This window comes from Rhinatrema bivittatum, chromosome 7 (assembly GCF_901001135.1).
Source record: "Rhinatrema bivittatum chromosome 7, aRhiBiv1.1, whole genome shotgun sequence".
NCBI lineage: Eukaryota > Metazoa > Chordata > Amphibia > Gymnophiona > Rhinatrematidae > Rhinatrema > Rhinatrema bivittatum.
In genome coordinates, this window is record NC_042621.1 from 90,960,669 (window position 1) to 90,979,534 (window position 18,866).

Below are 18,866 nucleotides of genomic sequence, written 5' to 3' on the forward strand. Positions count from 1 at the left end.
TTGGTACTCAGCACCAAAAGATTTGCAGCTGGAGTTAAATTACTTGCTCTTCCGGAAAAGAATGAAGCCATGGCTTTTTCCATTGTGGTCAGAACGCTATAGGCTTTTTATTTTATAACCTTATTTTTTTAGTATGTGAAAATTATGTAATGTGTTTTATGATAAGGGATAGGGCCCTATCTCTAGCAGGACCCACAATATGGAACAATATGCCATTAGAAATCAGACTACAAAGTAACATCAAAACCTTCAAAAAAAGCTTAAAAACATGGCTATTTAAGCAAGCATACCACAAAGAGAACTGAGAGCAAAAAAACAGGAAATTTTGGTTGCAGTCAGTCTAGATCACATTCACACACCTTGTTTCTTTAGTGTGTGCATCTCATTACCTTATCCTAAACTATTCTTTCTTTTTAAACAACAAAGAACCAAAATAAAGTAGTACAATATCTCATAACCGAGTAAGAGAAAACCAGACATGACTTATAACACTCACCAAATTATATATATTTTTTTTTTATGAAACTATGTTACAGTAAATTAACGGCACCTGTTTAAGAGTTTAGAATTCCAGATTCTGGATGTTACACATAGTTATTGTGCCCTATTGTGAACCGTTGTGATGGCACCCGCTTAACGACGGTACAGAAAAGACTTTAAATAAATAAAATAATAATTATTATGTAAGATTATTTTGTTGTTAGTTTTGATATGTTGTACACCGCACCAATCAGGGTTTCTCTGAATGAGTAGTCTATAAGAACAAATGGATAATAAATAAATATTTTATGGCTAATATCAATATAAGATCCCTAAATGTAGACAGGTTACATTCTCTCACTAAAAGGAAAAAATGGTGATGGAACTCTACAAGAATAGGACTTGCATTGCTTTTATCCAAGAAACCCACCTAGAGAATGCTGAATATCAAACTTACTGAAACGAAAGCTACAGAAACGGTTCATTGCTGAACATGAAATACAGGATGGCATAAATAAAAAAAATCAAAAAATAGAAACATAAAACCATTTAAAGAATAAAGCCAGCAGCTATTAAAAGAGGAGATCACAAAGGGTTCCCTCATATATAGCAACCGCACATTACCACGCATCAGGGAGTTTCCTTGATGGTTGGTTGTTGATGTTTATAATAGAGGGAAACAGAGGTTGGGTTGGTGATTGGTGTATACTGAATTGTTGAACCTCAATAATGGCCACAATTACCACCTGGGACAGCACCCTTTCCTTCTCAGAAGCGAGACTACAGGCACTATTGACTGCACCAGCAATTTTTGAAACGCAGAAAGGCCAGAAACAAGATCAATGGAATTCGGTCACTGCATCACATAAGAGACTCATCAGAATGGCGTTGCATGCAGGAACTCTGAGTATTGTCGCTCACAACGAATACCTAGAGGATTAAGGATACAAAAAGAACTGCGACTATATGGGGAGGACCCTGAATTTAATCAAAATTGGAACAAAATCCTCAATAAGTGTTCTTTGGATTTAATGATCCTGATAATTGAGAAAGCACAAACAACGGCTGTTCAGCTGAAGGAAGACACAGACTTGGCTCTACAGGATATTCACAAAGAAGAATCAGAAGAACAATACCAACAATCCATTAAAGATCTACAAACGCAGATGGACAAACTTAGAGATGAAATTAAACAATTTAAGCTAACCAAGTTTCTCAGAGATGAGGTAGATTATAAATGGGGTAATGTATAGACATGGATGTCCACGCAACATCAAAAAACAAATTCCTCGTGTCACGTTTGCAGGTTCATCAGATGACTCAGAGGATGATCAAATACAGACAAGACTAGCTGAACACACCACAAGTAGAACACAAAATTCTAAAACAACGGAGGAAGAACAACATTTTTTAGATCGAGGTCCCACATACAAGGACAAACACAGACCAAGAGGAGGTGGGGACACACGGAGACCATACAAAACCAGACAAACTAAGAATCGACAGAGCAAAACTATCCATCGGGGGTTATCAATATATCCACACTAATATTGGTAGGCCCACAGGAGAGGCTTTTAAATAAAGGACTGTCTTTTGCCCCTACCAATCATCATTCATCATTTGAGGGAGATAGCTGTCTATTAAATTTATATAGAAATTTGAGGCTGCGTTTATATTTTTCAGCAACACTAAATGTTACAGATAATAGGGAAGAACTTTCCCCCTCGTCAAATTGGGTGCCACCAGGACCCATTGACCCTATAATACCTACATTTACAGAGATGATCCGGCAGGAAAGTTTCAGTCAAAATATCAGGAGCTATACACAACACAAGAATTTGAATAAGGAGGAATCAAAAGCTTTGCAGGAACTACAGAAGAACCTTACAGTGATCATAAAACCAGCCAACAAAGGAGGGTCAATCATCATTCAAGACAAATACCAATATATCCAAGAAGCAGAGGGACAATTGAGTGACAGAACCTTCTATCAGGAATTGTCAGGAGATCCCACTTCCAACATAAAGAATATGATTGACCCCATTATACATCGAGCATTGGAAGCAGGATGGATCACAGAGAAGGAAGCCCGGTTTCCAACAGTAGCTCATCCAGTATGTCCGGTTTTTTATTTAGTCCCTAAAATACATAAATCTTTACAAACACCCCCAGGATGCCCAATAGTATCCTCAAAAGGTTCATTACTAGAACCCTTATCTAGGTTTGTAGACAGAGCAATTCATACCACAGACACCCTCATATATTCAGGACTCCGCTCATTTGATCACCATTCTACAGGAATATCAGCAGGAAAACATTGAAATCCTTCTTGTAACAATAGATATCACAGTACTTTATACCAGCATTGCTCAAGATGAGGCATTAACAGTAATCACAGAAGTCATGTCAGGAGAACGAAGTCAACATAGAACACCAAAAGGAATTTGTAGTAGAATTAGCCACTATAGCTCTACAGCAGAATTATTTTATGTTCCAAGGAAAATACTACAAACAAATTAAAGGCACGGCAATGAGAGCCACGATGGCTCCCGATGTGGCCAACTTGTATGTCGCTGCATTTCAGGAATGGTGGATAAAGGGCAGCCCGTTCAGACGCCACCATCCATACATGGAAGAGATTTATAGATGATATTTGCATGATCTGGCATGGAAATGAGGAAACATTGGCATCCTTTATGGAATGGTTAAACACACGTAACCCACGTTTAATTTTCACAGACCAACATAGCACACAACAGGTGTCATTCTTGGATATAAAAATTTCTTTACATCATGGCATGTTCAACTTTTCAATTTTTAGAAAGCCCACAGATTGGAACATGATTCTACATTACTCATCATTTCATCCTGATCATTTGAAAATAACCTACCAGTAGGACAATTCTTAAGGATAAGGAGACTGTGTTCCACAATAAAAGAATTTCAGATCCAAGCGGAGGTAATGAAAATGAGATTTCGCCAGCAGGGATATCCGGAAACAATTATCAATAGAGCCTACAAGAGAGCCAGGTGGGCCAACAGGGACTTACTGCTACAACCGAAAACGGAACAACCTAATGATCTAATTGTGTGTGTGTTGCCTTACACACCACACACACACACATCATTTGAAAGTCAGCATTTTGAAACACTGGCCTCTCCTACAGATGTATCCAGTTTTTCAACAGAAACCAATGTTCACACTAACGAGGGCTAGGAACCTTAAAGACTCAATAGTGCATTCCAATCTATTTACCTCAGCAGAAAAGGACCCTCAGCCCACAGGAAGACAAAGCACCTGTAGCAGGTGCATTGCATGCACACAGATGCATACAGGAACATATTTGGAGATCCCAGGATGTCGACAGTTCAACTTCCAATACACCTGTGATTCAACCCACGTAGTATATGCCCTTTGGTGCCCGTGCAACAAGATATACATAGGTAAGACCACACGTAAATTAAAAACCAGAATACAAGAACACATCAGCCGCATTAAACACCAGAAGGAAGGAGCCCCTCTTGTTGAACAGTGGCAAGAAAAAGGTAATCAGATTCAGGAATTCACGGTGGCTGTTCTTTTTCATCTCAAACAGTACCCACGTGGTGGGGATTTGAATTTGCATTTGACAAGAATGGAACAGCGGTTTATATACACATGGAACACAGTATCCCCCAATGGGCTCAATCGGGAAATAGATTGGTCAGTTTTCTGAAAAAAGCGCATTGTTATGGAAGAAGGATATTCAAGACAGGACAGTAAAGCTCATCGGGTAATCAGCTAGAATCTAGAAATTAAATACATAAAAGCCGGTTCGAAGAGAGGAGATCTGTATAGCAAGAATTAGTTCATCAATCCTGGGGTATCTAGTTAAGGTAGTTCAAAAAATCTAAAAAATTCATGGATAAGAGGAATTCAGGACAGTACATCGCTCCAACAATCATCCAAAGAAAAACGATGTGAAATATAGGCAGTGACATTGATCCGATTAGCAGCTGCTCTGTAAGTTAATACACAAAGCAAGAAACATATGTGATTTTTATGAAGACATGGTATATAAAGAATTTGGTTCCAACGGAAGAAGGATAATAATTATTGAAAAAGAAAAACACCAAAAAGAAAACATCTAAGGGAGTAATTGAAATTCGGCGGTGTAGAGTAATGGAGGCAGGAACTGGTTCTCAATCAGGTCCCACATAGACAGGGCAGCGGTCATTTGAGGTACAGTAAATCATGGAGTAGTCTTCTATGAAGTCTGCAGGATAAGAAACGAATAATTATAACATTATCCAATGTAAATTGACCAAGAGAACACAATATTTTACAATTAAGAAATAGTGTGTGAGAACATAAGAACATGCCATACTGGGTCAGACCAAGGGTCCATCAAGCCCAGCATCCTGTTTCCAACAGTGGCTTATCCAGGCCATAAGAACCTGGCAAGAACCCAAAAACTAAGTCTATTCCATGTTACCATTGCTAGTATAGCAGTGGCTATTTTCTACGTCAACTTAATTAATAGCAGGTAATGGACTTCTCCTCCAAGAACTTATCCAATCCTTTTATGAACACAGCTATACTAACTGCACTAACCACATCCTCTGGCAACAAATTCCAGAGATTAATTGTGCGCCGAGTAAAAAAGAATTTTCTCCGATTAGACGTGCCACATGCTAACTTCATGGAGTGCCCCCTAGTCTATTATCCAAAAGAGTAAATAACCGATTCACATCTACCCGTTCTAGACCTCTCATGATTTTAAACACCTCTATCATATCCCCCCTCAGCCATCTCTTCTCCAAGCTGAAAAGTCCTAACCTCTTCAGTCTTTCCTCATAGGGGAGCTGTTCCATTCCCCTTATTTTGGTAGCCCTTCTCTGTACCTTCTCCATCGCAATTATATCTTTTTTGAGATGCGGCGACCAGAATTGTACATGGTATTCAAGGTGCGGTCTCACCATGGAGCGATATAGAGGCATTATGACATTTTCCGTTTTATTCACCATTCCCTTTCTAATAATTCCCAACATTCTATTTGCTTTTTTGACTGCCGCAGCACACTGAACCGACGATTTCAATGTGTTATCCACTATGATGCCTAGATCTCTTTCTTGGGTTGAAGCACCTAATATGGAACCCAACATTGTGTAATTATAGCATGGGTTATTTTTCCCTATATGCATCACCTTGCACTTATCCACATTAAATTTCATCTGCCATTTGGATGCCCAATTTTCCAGTCTCACAAGGTCTTCCTGCAATTTATCACAATCTGCTTGTGATTTAACTACTCTAAACAATTTTCTATCATCTGCAAATTTGATTATCTCGTCGTATTTCTTTCCAGATCATTTATAAATATATTGAAAAGTAAGGGTCCCAATACAGATCCCTGAGGCACTCCACTGCCCACTCCCTTCCACTGAGAAAATTGTCCATTTAATCCTACTCTCTGTTTCCTGTCTTTTAGCCAGTATGCAATCCACGAAAGGACATTGCCACCTATCCCATGACTTTTTACTTTTCCTAGAAGCCTCTCATGAGGAACTTGATGACAAAATCGAAGAGAAATATAAACCAACAAAAATGTTTTGGATGGTGAATACAAACGCAAACTGTGGTAGCACCCAAGGGTGCAGGTAGCCTCGCTCTGACTAGGGAGAGGGTGAATTGGACCAAGGAAGTTTAAAAAGCCAGAAAAGAAAAAAAAGACGCCAGATAACAGAATGAAGGCATCTCTCATCGAAACGAAAGTTATAAGAGAAACTAAGTAATATGAAACCCCATAAGTGGTCGCGTAAAGATTTTAATGTACAAATGGGTCACTGTTATGTATTGTTTTTAAATATATCGATAGAAAAACACTTGAAGGGTGTTTAAACCACAATGCAGTGGAGAAGCTTGAACCGTAAGACAGTAAATAAGAACACTCCATGGTCCCTGAAGCAGACAAGCAGTCGAAACATGGCCAGTGTCGGGCAGGCAGCTTCGACCTTATAGAAGCACAGGAGTTCGGGCAGAACTGATAAGTATTTATTTATTTATGGCTTTTCTTTACCGACATTCGTCAGGGACATCATGCCGGTTTACATTGAACAAGGGGGAACAACTTAGAGAAATCAGTTACAGAAAACAGGGAGCAGCAAACTGAGAGATGCGAACGAAATATGCATATTGGAAGGGAATAGAGGGATAAGTAAGTTATCATAGAACTAATACAAAGACATAAAAGACATAAAAATACAAAGACACAAAATTTAAAGGAGCAGGAATGCTAAAGAATGTTGGGTTGACCGCCCGGGGAGGACACTTACTGAAACGAAAGCTACAGACACGGTTCATTGTTGAACATGAAATACAGGATTGCATAAATAAAAAATCAAAATATAGAAAAATAAAACCATTTAAAGAATAAAGTCGGCAGCTATTAAAAGAGGGGATCACAAAGGGTTCCCTCATATATTGCAACCGCACATTACCACGCATCGAGGAGTTTCCTTGATAGTTGGTTGTTGATGAATATAAACTTCAGCAAGAGTAAGTAGGACAAGGTTATTTTTCTTCTCTCTCTACCAAACGGGAAGTAGCTATCTTAAATCACAAAATACCGTATGCCTTTTAAATTGGAATGTCTGATTACTGATCCTAATGATAGATATATAAAATTGTTCTGAGTTCACTTTATGAGAAAAACTTATTGCTGGTTAATGTATACACCCCTAAGCAGTATCTTGACTTTTTGTTTGTTAATCTTTTAGCAAAGTTAACTTTGTGGGAAGGTCATTCCCTTATAATTGGAGGGAGTCTCAATATTACAGACAATCCTTTGATTGTCTGCAAGCCTTCAAAAACCCCTAAAAAGAATCAAGATGATACACGTATAGGATTCTTATGTAAATAATTATATGTATTTGATTCTTGGCCTATTTTACATTTAGATGATTGAGAATATTCCTTCTTTTCACAGGTGCGTAATGTGATTCCCATTTGGATTATATTCTTTTCTCTGACATTTTTGATAAACTCACTTTTTGTGAATTGTTAGAAGTCCCTTTTTCAGATCATTCTATATGGTAGTTGCAAGACAGTTGTGAACGTAGGATGGGAGGGAAGGATGAAGACATCTTTGTGGAAAATGTGCCCTTTTGCTTTATAAGGATAAAGCCTTTATACAATTTTTAAGGGAAAAATGGAAAAAAAATAAGCAATTCACCTCTCTACCAGAGATTGGGCATACCATCTATATCTTAGCAAATCCGTAAATGGAAAGAAAGAAATGGCAAGATTTCTGAACTTACCAAAATGCTTTCACAATTAAAATGAACTCATATTCGAGATTTTTCTCCTCTTATTAAAGAACAAATCATAGCAACTAGAAAATAATGTGATGCTCTATTTGATCTTAAAGCATAACAAAACATCTTGTCTTTTCAGTATAAACTTTTTCAATAGGGTAATAAGTCAGGCAAGTTATTGGTTAGCCTTATTATAAATTCTAAAATCTAAGACATTTGTAACACAACTCATTCCTAAAAACAGGACCCATATTTCCACTTACTCTAATTTGTAGCACTTTTGAATCTTTTTATAAAAGCTTTTATACTGCCGAATCCTCTTATTTGATGCTCAGCAGCAGTTTTTTCAGAATATAGATCTTCCCCAGCTCGCTGAATCACACAAAGCACATCTTGAAGTCCCTATTCAGGATGGGAAATAAGAAGAGATTCTGCACAATTGAAACTTGCTAAGACCCCCCTGGGCCCGATGGGTTTGGGGACGCGTTTTCTAGTATGGAATTTTAGGTGATTCTGTTCTTAACCCTCTGAAAGATGTGTTTCATGCAGTATTGGCTTTTGGTTTGTTTGAAGCAGGGCAAAGTCTTCCTATGGTTGTTTTTAAATCCAAACCTGGAAAGGATTTGAAATTTACTAATCTCGCTATTCTCTCTCAGTCCTCTTCTGAATTAAAGCACATTAATTATAATAAATCTGAAACAATCCCTCTAAACCAGTCTTTAAAGAAAAGTAGGATGGGCTGGTCCCTTTATTATAGGCCATGGTTTCTATGCCTTCTTTGGGTATCATATTGGCTCATCTGCTGACAGATTTGTATTCCTTGAATTTTGTTTCTGTTCTGGATACGATTACAGCCTTACTGGGTCATTGGGCATCTCTCCTGTCGTCAGTAATGGGTAAGTGTATATTAATAAAAATGGTAGTCTTACCTATGCTGCTTTGTTGTTTACAGATGGTTTTACTGTGGACTGAATGGTCAGATGTTCAGAGCTTTAAATCATTGATCTCTGTTTTTATTTGGTGTAACAGAGAGCAGGACTGAACGTTGAGATTTTGAGGGGTGATAAAGTGAGTGGCTTAGCTTTACCTGATATATGGCTTTATAATGTTTATCTACTCCGTTTCACCCAGGACTGGGTATCTTTGCATAATAGGTTTGATAGAAGAAGGAGCTCAACCTTATAACCCTAGTAATTTGTTACATTATCATGGGGTACGTTGGCGCCACTAAAATGTTCTAGATTTTTTTATTTATTTATTTATTTTTAACTGCTGTAAGGAAAGCGTGGAAATGGTGGAGGGGGGTTATACAAATTTCTATTTCCCCATTTTTGCCTTTTGTAGGTAATGTGGATTTTCCATCTGGTCTTAGTGATCCTTTGTTTCACGACTGGAAAAAACAAGGGTTATATTGTTTAGGACAGGAGATACAGCCGGAGTTGAACTGCTTGTACTCATTTTGGAAGCGGAGGGATCAGTAATCTACCCATTGAGTCACTTCTTTGATTATTTGCAGGCACAACAGTACTGTTTGCAAGTAGATAAAGCTGATGTTAGTCAGATAGCATTTACAGACGAAGATAAATATAATAAAATTGGTGCAAGGTTTTTTCCAATGTTGAAAAAAAAAAAATTTGAACGTTGCCCATTTAACCAAGTTGGCCTTATTGTGGAGTGGGGATTTGGGAATTGTATTACAGAATGCAAATATTTCTCAAGCTTTTTCCTCAATCTAGAAGTATTTTTTGTCAGCCAATATGAGAGCAATTCAGTTCAAAATTCTTCACTAAATTCATATTACCCGGGTAAAGGGAGTTATGATGAAATTATGGGAATCCAAATTGTGTTTAGAATGCAACTGTCAGTCAGAGTGGAACTCTATTGCATGTTCACAGAGTGCCATAAATTTTAATTTTTTGGAGATAAATTTTCACTTATTTGGAAAAATGTTTGGGCTGCTCAGTAGCCTGGTCTGGTCAATTAATCTACTTGAATCTTTTTGAAAGGAATCGGATACTGCTGATTGAGGCAAGAAATCTCTGGCTGTTTCTCTCCTTATTCTTTTGTATTGTAAGAATTTTGCTTTTGGAAGAAAACTATGCAACAAACTGCATTACCACAACTGCTAAGTTAGGAGATGTGTAATTTTCAGAAAATGCTCGCATCACGAGGTTATTTTCATCTTTGATCGGCTATCAAAATTCTGGATAATTGACTCAATTTTGTTGTTCTGTTATTTTTGGCCCCGTGTTAGTTTAACTTGCATTTTGTATTTTACTATTTTTGGTAAAATATGATGATGATGTATTGTATTAATTTGGAACTGTTGTAATCCACACCAAGCAATGTTTGATTGAAAGGCGTGGAATATAAGCATCAGAACAAACAAACAAATAAATAAATAAATAGGCAAGCAAGCAACCAACATGTTAATCTTGGAATGTTTGTACCTGGATATATTGCTTGACTAACTGGGAAAAAGAGAAAAATAATTTACCATAGCTCCTATAAAGTTTTGGCTGGCTCCCAAGTTCTCTAAATATTTTACCACCCCCTGCACATAACTATAACAAAAACACTGCTTGAGATGAAGAGCTAATGCTTTGTATACACACATCCTAAGCACATCTATTTGGGTATAGCTGTGCTTTTACTTATAAACTGAGCAGATTTGACCTGAAAGTCAAAGAATAAAATAAGAATGTTCCATCTAGAAGTCTAATTTTATGCAGTAACTTTCAACATCAGAAAATTCTAGGTCAATAATAGTGAGCCTGTGCCATGAGCAAGCATTCTAGAGTCATGACTTCCAACAGAAAATACTGAAATCCAACTAGAGTCAGCACTCACCAAATCTGGTAATTCCAGATGTTTGGCACCAGATGGCACCTGAGCTCAAAAAGGTATTTTTTTTTTTAATCACTGTATAGAAGATTACACTGTACATTTGCAAAAAAATAAATAAATAAATAAATTTCATTACCGTGTTCCACGACAGTTGAAGAGAATTCCACTTTCAGTGTGAAGTGAGTGCAGCCATTACAAGGATTGGTTTCACGAGATGAATTCCCCAGCTTAGATCCAAGGTGGTGTTTGCCACACAGTAAAACCACAATCAGGAGCAAGGAGATGTTTGCACACCTCATGGTCATAAAATACAGTCTCAATTCCATTACGTCAGATCACTCCTCCTTGAAGCACTGTATGTACATTTTTATTTCAAAGAAAATGCAGTCCTGCTCGTGCTACCAAACCAGAAGTTGTCAGAAATTAATGCACATTTAAATGTCATGGTCTTTTGGGGGATTAAGCAAGCAAAAACGTTCATTTCTTTCTGCGCTTCTCCATTTTGAGAAGAACTTAAGTCTCACGCAAGATGGCATAAATTGATTTTATATTCCATTAAAGAAAAGGTAAACTGTAAGGAAAATATAAGCCTTCAGAACACAGCAACCTGCAATGAAAAGCAAACACAAATCAATAACATGAAATGCATCGAGTCCACAAATTACCGTATTTTTCGCTCCATAAGACGCACTTTTTTCCCCCCAAAAGTGGGGGAAAAATGTCTGTGCGTCTTATGGAGCGAATATAAAAAAAAAAAATTAAAAATTTAACACCCCCCCCCCCGACCTTCCAAATGAATTCACTATAACCCCCCACCCTCCTGACCCCCCTCCCCAAGACCTGCCATAAGTCCATGGTGGTCCAGCGGGGGTCCAGGAGCGGTCCGGGAGCGATCTCCTGGACTTGGGCCGTCGGCTGCCAGCAATCAATATGGCGCCGACGGCCCTTTGCCCTTACTATGTCACTGGGGTCGACCAATGCCAGCGGTAGCCCCCGTGACATGGTATGGGCAAAGGGCCGTCGGCGCCATTTTGATTACTGGCAGCCGCCGGCCTTTTGCCCTTACTATGTCACAGAGGCTACCGCTGCCATTGGTCGACCCCAGTGACATAGTAAGGGCAAAGGGCCGTCGGTGCCATTTTGATTGCTGGCAGCCGACGGCTCAAGTCCAGGAGATCGCTCTCGGACCGCTCCTAGACCACCAGGGACTTTTGGCAGGTCTTGGGGGGGCGGTTTGTATTTAATTATTTTGGCAGGTCTTGGGGGGGTTGTTAATTAATTTAAAGGGTTGGGATGGGGTTTTTGGGGGGGGGGGGGGGGATTCCCCACAGAATTAGAAAGAAAAGTTTTCTGATCTGGGGAATGGACCGAAATGGCCCTCCCCAGACCCGAAAACAAAATGGGGAGAAACAAATGTTATGCACTGCCCTAATTTGCTCCATAAGACGCACAGACGCAGGAGGACAGAGCCGGTTTAGCACAAATTTTTATTTTTTTTTTTATTTTCCCCCTCTGAATCCTAGGTGCGTCTTATGGAGCGTACGGTAAAAGGGTTTTGAGATCTAAATCAAACATTCTACAGTCAAATCCTATTTCTAACAAGATGCACAGTAAACTAGGCAAGTGCCTTGTATTTAAGGAAGGAGTGTCCCACAATACTAATTAACAGAGATTCTATAAAGAATCAAATGATATATTTCCAACTTGTGCAAAAATTGAGAGTTGTTTATAATTTTATCTAGTAATATGAATATACAAACTCCTTTATCATGCATGACTTTTTCACATAAGAAACAGAATAAATGTTTAGCAATTTATACTGACAAAGCAACTGGTGCAGAATACTAAAGGAAAAGTAGAGATTATACCTCAAAATATTCACAACCATCTAATGTGGCCATCATAACAAGCACTCCTGGTGTGGTGTGTGTGTATATATACATACACATACCTTCAACTGCCTTTTACTTAATCACAGGCTGGTATGCAATTTTTAGTATTTTTTGTTTTGCAAATAAAAGTCACTTATCTTTTCTCATAGCAAAGTAACACTCCCCCAACACGGGACTGTATTTTGAACAACTGCATCAGGAGGGGGACAGGTCATTTTTTACAGTATTCACTAAAGATGATACGCAGTTTGAGGTACAAGAAAACAGATTGACATAAACAAATTAGAGTTATCTCATTGCATGGAAGCACTTTGGACCAGAGGAGAACTCCTGGAAGCCTGCCTCCAAACTCAAGGCAGCACTTCTGGTAAAGAGAGTTCCAAGGCAGTTCCCCTCTAAACTAAAGCCTCGGACCAAGGAGAGGGCTTAAGGAAGGGGAGGACTGTTACATTTGCAGGCTCGTGGGCTGCCCCGTGAGCCAGCTCACTTCCCCCCCCCACCCCCACCCCAAACACCACTGATGCCAGCCTCCTCCACATAGCAAGAACACAGTCATCACTTGCTGGACCCTGCTTTCCTAGAAGCTTAGTTGATGTCACTCGTTTCAGCCCTTATAAGGGCTCTTCTCCCTGCCAACACCTCCTCAGCAACGGGTCAACTACCTTTCAGGTAGTGCGAGTTGCTGCGTTTCTTGTCTCTCCAGCCTTGCCTAGCCTTGCCTTTGTCTCTTCAGCCTACCACCTTCTATAACTCTCGGGCAGACATCTGGTATTTGACCTTAGCCTGGACTCTCGAAATCCTTGCTTGCCGCCTGCCATTAACCTTAGCCTGGACTCTCGATATTCTACTTTGCTGCCTACCTCTGACCTCAGTCTGACCCCGGATCTATTCTTTTGCCTATGCCCCAGAGACTGCCACTTAAGTCCTGCCAGCCCCTGGACCCCAAAGATTCAACACGAGGGGAAAGGGGTTGGTATAGCAAACTTCCAGTTCAGCCTCTGCACCTACCTGCTCTGCCAGTTGGCGGCAAGGTCCTACAGGGCCTCCCCTGTAGGTTGTGCCAACCTCACCCCAACACAAGGATCCTCAATCCTAACACCTTCCTTATCACCCTGCTAGACCAATCATTACAATTGGGATATACCAAATCTTCCCTTTTTGGGGCAATGGAAGATAGGACTGCCTTATCAATCCTGGCCTCGAAGGCAGCAACCGACTCAGAATGTGCGACCAATTTCTGACGTTAAGACGACGCAAGGATGACCATGCTGCTGCCTTGCCAGTTTCTTCTGGGGAAAATGTAGGTAACTTTGACACACACACCCCCCCCCCCTTTTTTTTTTTAACCATACCCTGTATTACAAGATTCAAACTGTTTCTTTCTTAGGACCTCCGAGGTCATAGTCCTTGAAAAGTATCCTCACCAGGATGTATCTATCCCCTGCCCAGAATGTTGAGGTTATTGCCATCCAAGAAGAATCTGGGCTGACCGGGCGCCCCATACTAGGTGGCTCAGACCCCCTTCCTCTAGAAATGGAAGCTTGCAGAACTCTTGCCTAAAGGTGCCTATTTTGGTCAAACTGACCTTCATGCTGATCCCCCCTTCTACCATACTAGTCTTAAGCATACCTGCTGAGACCAATCATATGCTCAGGAGATTGTGAGCGGACTATTCCGCCCCTCATACAGTATGGGATCACATTCCCTAGCACTTCTTTTTCTCTTTTTTTTTTTTGATATCTACTTCAGTGAGCATCCTTGCTCCTGAGGGGGACATCCTTGATGGCTTCTCAATACCTTGTTGGGAAGGGTCCCCCTTCCATTCTCAAAAAGTTTTGCGGGAGTAAGTGATATCGCTCATGCCATTACCCAAGAAAAGAGGGATGCCAGTTCCCTTTCCCTGGAAAAGATAAATTATATAGGAGTCATCAATATGTAATGTTAGCTCCCTCTCTTCCTCCAGGAGACCTGGAGGCCCAGAGCTTGAGCCCCCATGACAGGGGTTTAAGATTGTCCCTTGGAGGCTGTCTCTGGGGGGGGTGGGGGGGGGGTTAATTCTTCGGGACTCAAGAGACTAGAATATGTAGGGCCCTGCACAGCTAAGAACATGCCATACTGGGTCAGACCAAGGGTCCATCAAGCCCAGCATCCTGTTTCCAACAGTGGCCAATCCAGGCCATAAGAACCTGGCAAGTACCCAAAAACTAAGTCTATTCCATGTAACCACTGCTAATGGCAGTGGCTATTCTCTAAGTGAACTTAATAGCAGGTAATGGACTTGTCCTCCAAGAACTTATCCAATCCTTTTTTAAACACAGCTATACTAACTGCACTAACCACATCCTCTGGCAACAAATTCCAGAGTTTAATTGTGCATTGAGTAAAAAAGAACTTTCTCCGATTAGTTTTAAATGTGCCCCATGCTAACTTCATGGAGTGCCCCCTAGTCTTTCTACTATCCGAAAGAGTAAATAACCAATTCACATCTACCCGTTCTAGACCTCTCATGATTTTAAACATCTCCATCATATCCCCCCTCAGCTGTCTCTTCTCCAAGCTGAAAAGTCCTAACCTCTTTAGTCTTTCCTCATAGGGGAGCTGTTCCATTCCCCTTATCATTTTGGTAGCCCTTCTCTGTACCTTCTCCATCGCAATTATATCTTTTTTGAGATGCGGCGACCAGAATTGTACACAGTATTCAAGGTGCGGTCTCACCATGGAGCTTTGTGCCTTAACCTCAAACTGCTGCAATTATGTTGAAGAACAGCCCCTAATTTGGGGTTCTAATGATGAGAACAAAACTAATAGATGAGTTCTGTAGAATTGCTGAAGTGAGAGTTGAAGAGAGAGGCTGGAACATTCCATCTGCCTCTTTGGAGAGAGAAGAAAAATTCCTCACAAAACCTGCAATCTGGTCAAGCGACTTATGTCCTCTGGCCTGGGGTAGGTAGAGGTACATCTCTTTCGACCCTATGATAGGTGGTCTATTTGAGGCCAGGAGAGCTACAGCAGACAGGATCCGTTGTTTCCAGGCAAAGACCTTCTGCTACCAACCTAGTAGGCATTAGCATTCTAATAACTAGACAAGGTAATCTTGCGTCTTCTCCTGCAGATCTTCAATGGTTAGCATATTGCCGTGTATACAACCCTGCTGGATCCAGGCAAGCAGAATGGCCTGAGGGAGTGGAACGCATGAGTAGGTTCCTGTGCTGTTGCTGGTGTAGAGTGAAGAAATTGAATTAGTAGGTATAAGGCCTGCCCAGGCACTTCATAAAGTGAAATATGTAATGAGTGTATTGTAGCTTGTACTGGGTGCATCAGTGCATCGTGCCAGGAAAGTATCACAGCATCGTGAAAATCAGTATCCATCGTAGCAGTGTGCCTCAAGTGTGTTGATACAGCATGTGTTGATGAATTGGGCCTTGGGCTCCTGGATGCGTCAGGTGAGTCAATGCACTGTGCTTCGAATGTGTTGATGCACTGTGTAGTGCTCTGTTTGCCACCAGTGCCAATGCTTAAGCATTGAGTGCTTTTGGTTTTTCAATACACTGCTGGGCCAGCTCCATTAAACACAGCTGCTTTAGCTTTGACACAGAGTGGCCAGCTGAACTCGATCCCGTGATCTTGTCCTGTGCAGATGGGGTGAGGTTTTTTGTGGGGTGTTTTTTTTTTTTTTTTTTTTTAAGAGCTTCTGTTTAAACCTTTTCCTGCGGGGCAGATGCTGCTGTATGGGAGGAACATCTACTGCAACTCTGTAAAGTTTTACACAGTTTTTCCAAGCACAAGGCCCTTCCGCGTCATGAGCATGGGGACATCTGTTCGCATCTATAAGCAGGCTAAATTAGCCATGCTGAATGGGTAGTCCCAAGCTGAGGGTTGCCATCATTGATGTGTCATCTACGTTTACTTTTTTTTTTTTTTGCAAATTGGACTCCTCTGTAGACAGCAATTACTTGGAAAATAAGTGATGCAATACTGCCTGCCCCACTGAACTATCTGCATTTGCGAACTTGTAAAGGCAGAAGTAAGACGTGAATGCATGAACCAATGATCAGGTAGCTGCTTTGCAAATTTCATCTCTGGGCACACTGCGCAAGTGTGCTATAGAAGCCGCTGTTGCTCAGACTTGATGTGCATTTATAGGATAAGCCAGAGTAAGTGATTGCGCCTTATAACAGTACTGTATGCAGGACGTTATTATCCAAATGGAGAGAGTTTATTTTGCCACCGGTGTTCCCAGTCTATTAAGATTGTAAGAGACGAACAGTTAGGAAGAGCGCCTATGATCTTGAGATCTGTGTTTGTAATACGCTAAAGATCTTTTGCAGTCCAAGGTATGTAGCTGTTGGTCCCACTCCTGTATACATGGTTTCAGCAAGAAAGTGAAGAATGTGATGGACTAATTTAAGTGAAAAGTCAATACCACTTTCGGTAAGAACTTTGGATGGGTTCGAAGGACTACCTTATCATAGAAAAACTGCAGATATGATGCAAACGCACGAACACTTGCAATTCACTCACTCTGCATGCGGATGTAAACGCTACGAAGACGACTACTTTCCACATTACGAATTTTAGTTCGGCAGTGTCTAAAGGCTCGAATAAAGGTTCCATTAGCACTTTTAGCACTACATTTATGTCCAGGGCACTGGAGGTTTTTGCGTGGGGGGATGTGTATGAAGAAATACTTTCATGGAGTGGGAGAGAAGCGAATATACAGAGATGGGAAATCCATTCTCTTGATTATGCTATGTCGCTATAGCATCGAGATGCACATGAATTGACAAGGTTGCAAGGGCCGCCCCCCCCTTGGAAAGATAATGGAGAAATTACTTACCTGATAATTCCATTTTCCTTAGTGTAGACAGATGGACTCAGGACCAATGGGTATAGTGTGCTCCTGATAGCAGTTGGAGATGAAGACAGATTTCAATCTGACGTCAGCACTACATATACCCGTGCAGGAAGTTCTGCTCTTCAAACGCATGAAATACTCAGGGTAATTAAGATAGGAAAAGCTCACACAGCTCCTGGTCCCAAAGGATTTCATATAGATTAGTGGGTCCAATGGGGAAATTTTTTCATTGATGTGATTCAAAAGGAATCACATCAATGATTCCTTTTGAATCATTGGTGGCTCACGGGAACGACGGCTACTAGCTGGTGATAATACCCTTATTCAATAAACATACACATGGTTAATGCGACGCCAACATTGGTCTAAGCTTCAGCGGCAATGAGGAAATGTGGAAAAAAGGATTTGCATTCACAAAAAAGCGGGGAGTAGCTTGCTTGTTACGGCGGTTACTACCCCAAACCAAATAAGCCTGATACTTCACTTTCAATGCATATCCAGCATAGCTCTTTGCTTCAACGGCAGGGGTGAATGAAGAAACGTGGATCTATATTCAGGCAACAACCACACGGAATGAATTACATAGCCTGGATAAACAGATAAGCATGGGTGTAGCTTGCTTAGTGCGGTGGTTAATACCCCTAACTAATTAAGCTATTTCACTTAGATGCAGTTCCAACACTGCTCTCTACATTAATGGTGGGGGTGGAAGGGAAACAGAATAAAAAAGGTTACTAAGAGCCAAGAGTAACACATGAGAGAGAGAAAACAAAGTGTGAAAGCTTGCTGGGCAGACTGGATGGGCCGTTTGGTCTTCTTCTGCCGTCATTTCTATGTTTCTATATTAAATAGCCTCTTTCACCTCACCTTTTAACCATGCCAGTAATTGTTTTGCCTTCCTTCTACCTTTCTTAATGCATGGAATACATCTGGACTGTGCTTCTAGGATGGTATTTTTTTTAACAATGTCCACACCTGTTGCACACTTTTTACCTTTGGAGCTGCACCTTTTCTTTTTGTCAAAGTTTCCCTTTTGAAAGTTTAGCACAAGAGCTGTGGATTTTCTTACTGTCCCCCTTCCAATCATTAATTCAAATTTGATCATATTATGATCACTATTGCCAAGCAGCTCCACCAAGATTTCCTCTCTCACCAAATTCTGCGCTCCACTAAAAATGAGATCTAAAATTGCTCCCTCTCTGGTTGGCTCCTGAACCAATTGCTCCATAAAGCTGTCATTTATTGCATCCAGGAACTTTATCTCATGCCCTGATGTTTCACTTACTTAGTCAATATTGGAATAATTGAAAACTCCCATTACTGCACTACCAATTTGGTCAGCTTCTTTAATTTTTTTTAGCATTTCACTGTCAGTCTCACCATCTTGGACAGGTGGACGGTAGTATACCCCTATCATTATGCTCTTCTCCAACACACAAGGGATTTCTACCCACAAAGATTCGATTGTGCATTTAGTCTCATGCAGGATCTATCTA

General features: G+C 40.5%; 1 protein-coding gene across 1 annotated transcript in view; it reads right to left on the reverse strand.

The window, feature by feature from the left end:
- MBTPS1 (membrane bound transcription factor peptidase, site 1) overlaps positions 1 to 18,866 on the reverse strand; it is a 297,566-nt gene that overhangs the window by 273,001 nt on the left and 5,699 nt on the right. The window contains exon 2 of the mRNA XM_029608668.1: positions 10,760 to 11,230. Coding sequence (XP_029464528.1) covers positions 10,760 to 10,949 — 190 coding nt within the window. The 5' untranslated portion in view covers positions 10,950 to 11,230. The remainder of the gene's footprint in view (positions 1 to 10,759; positions 11,231 to 18,866) is intronic.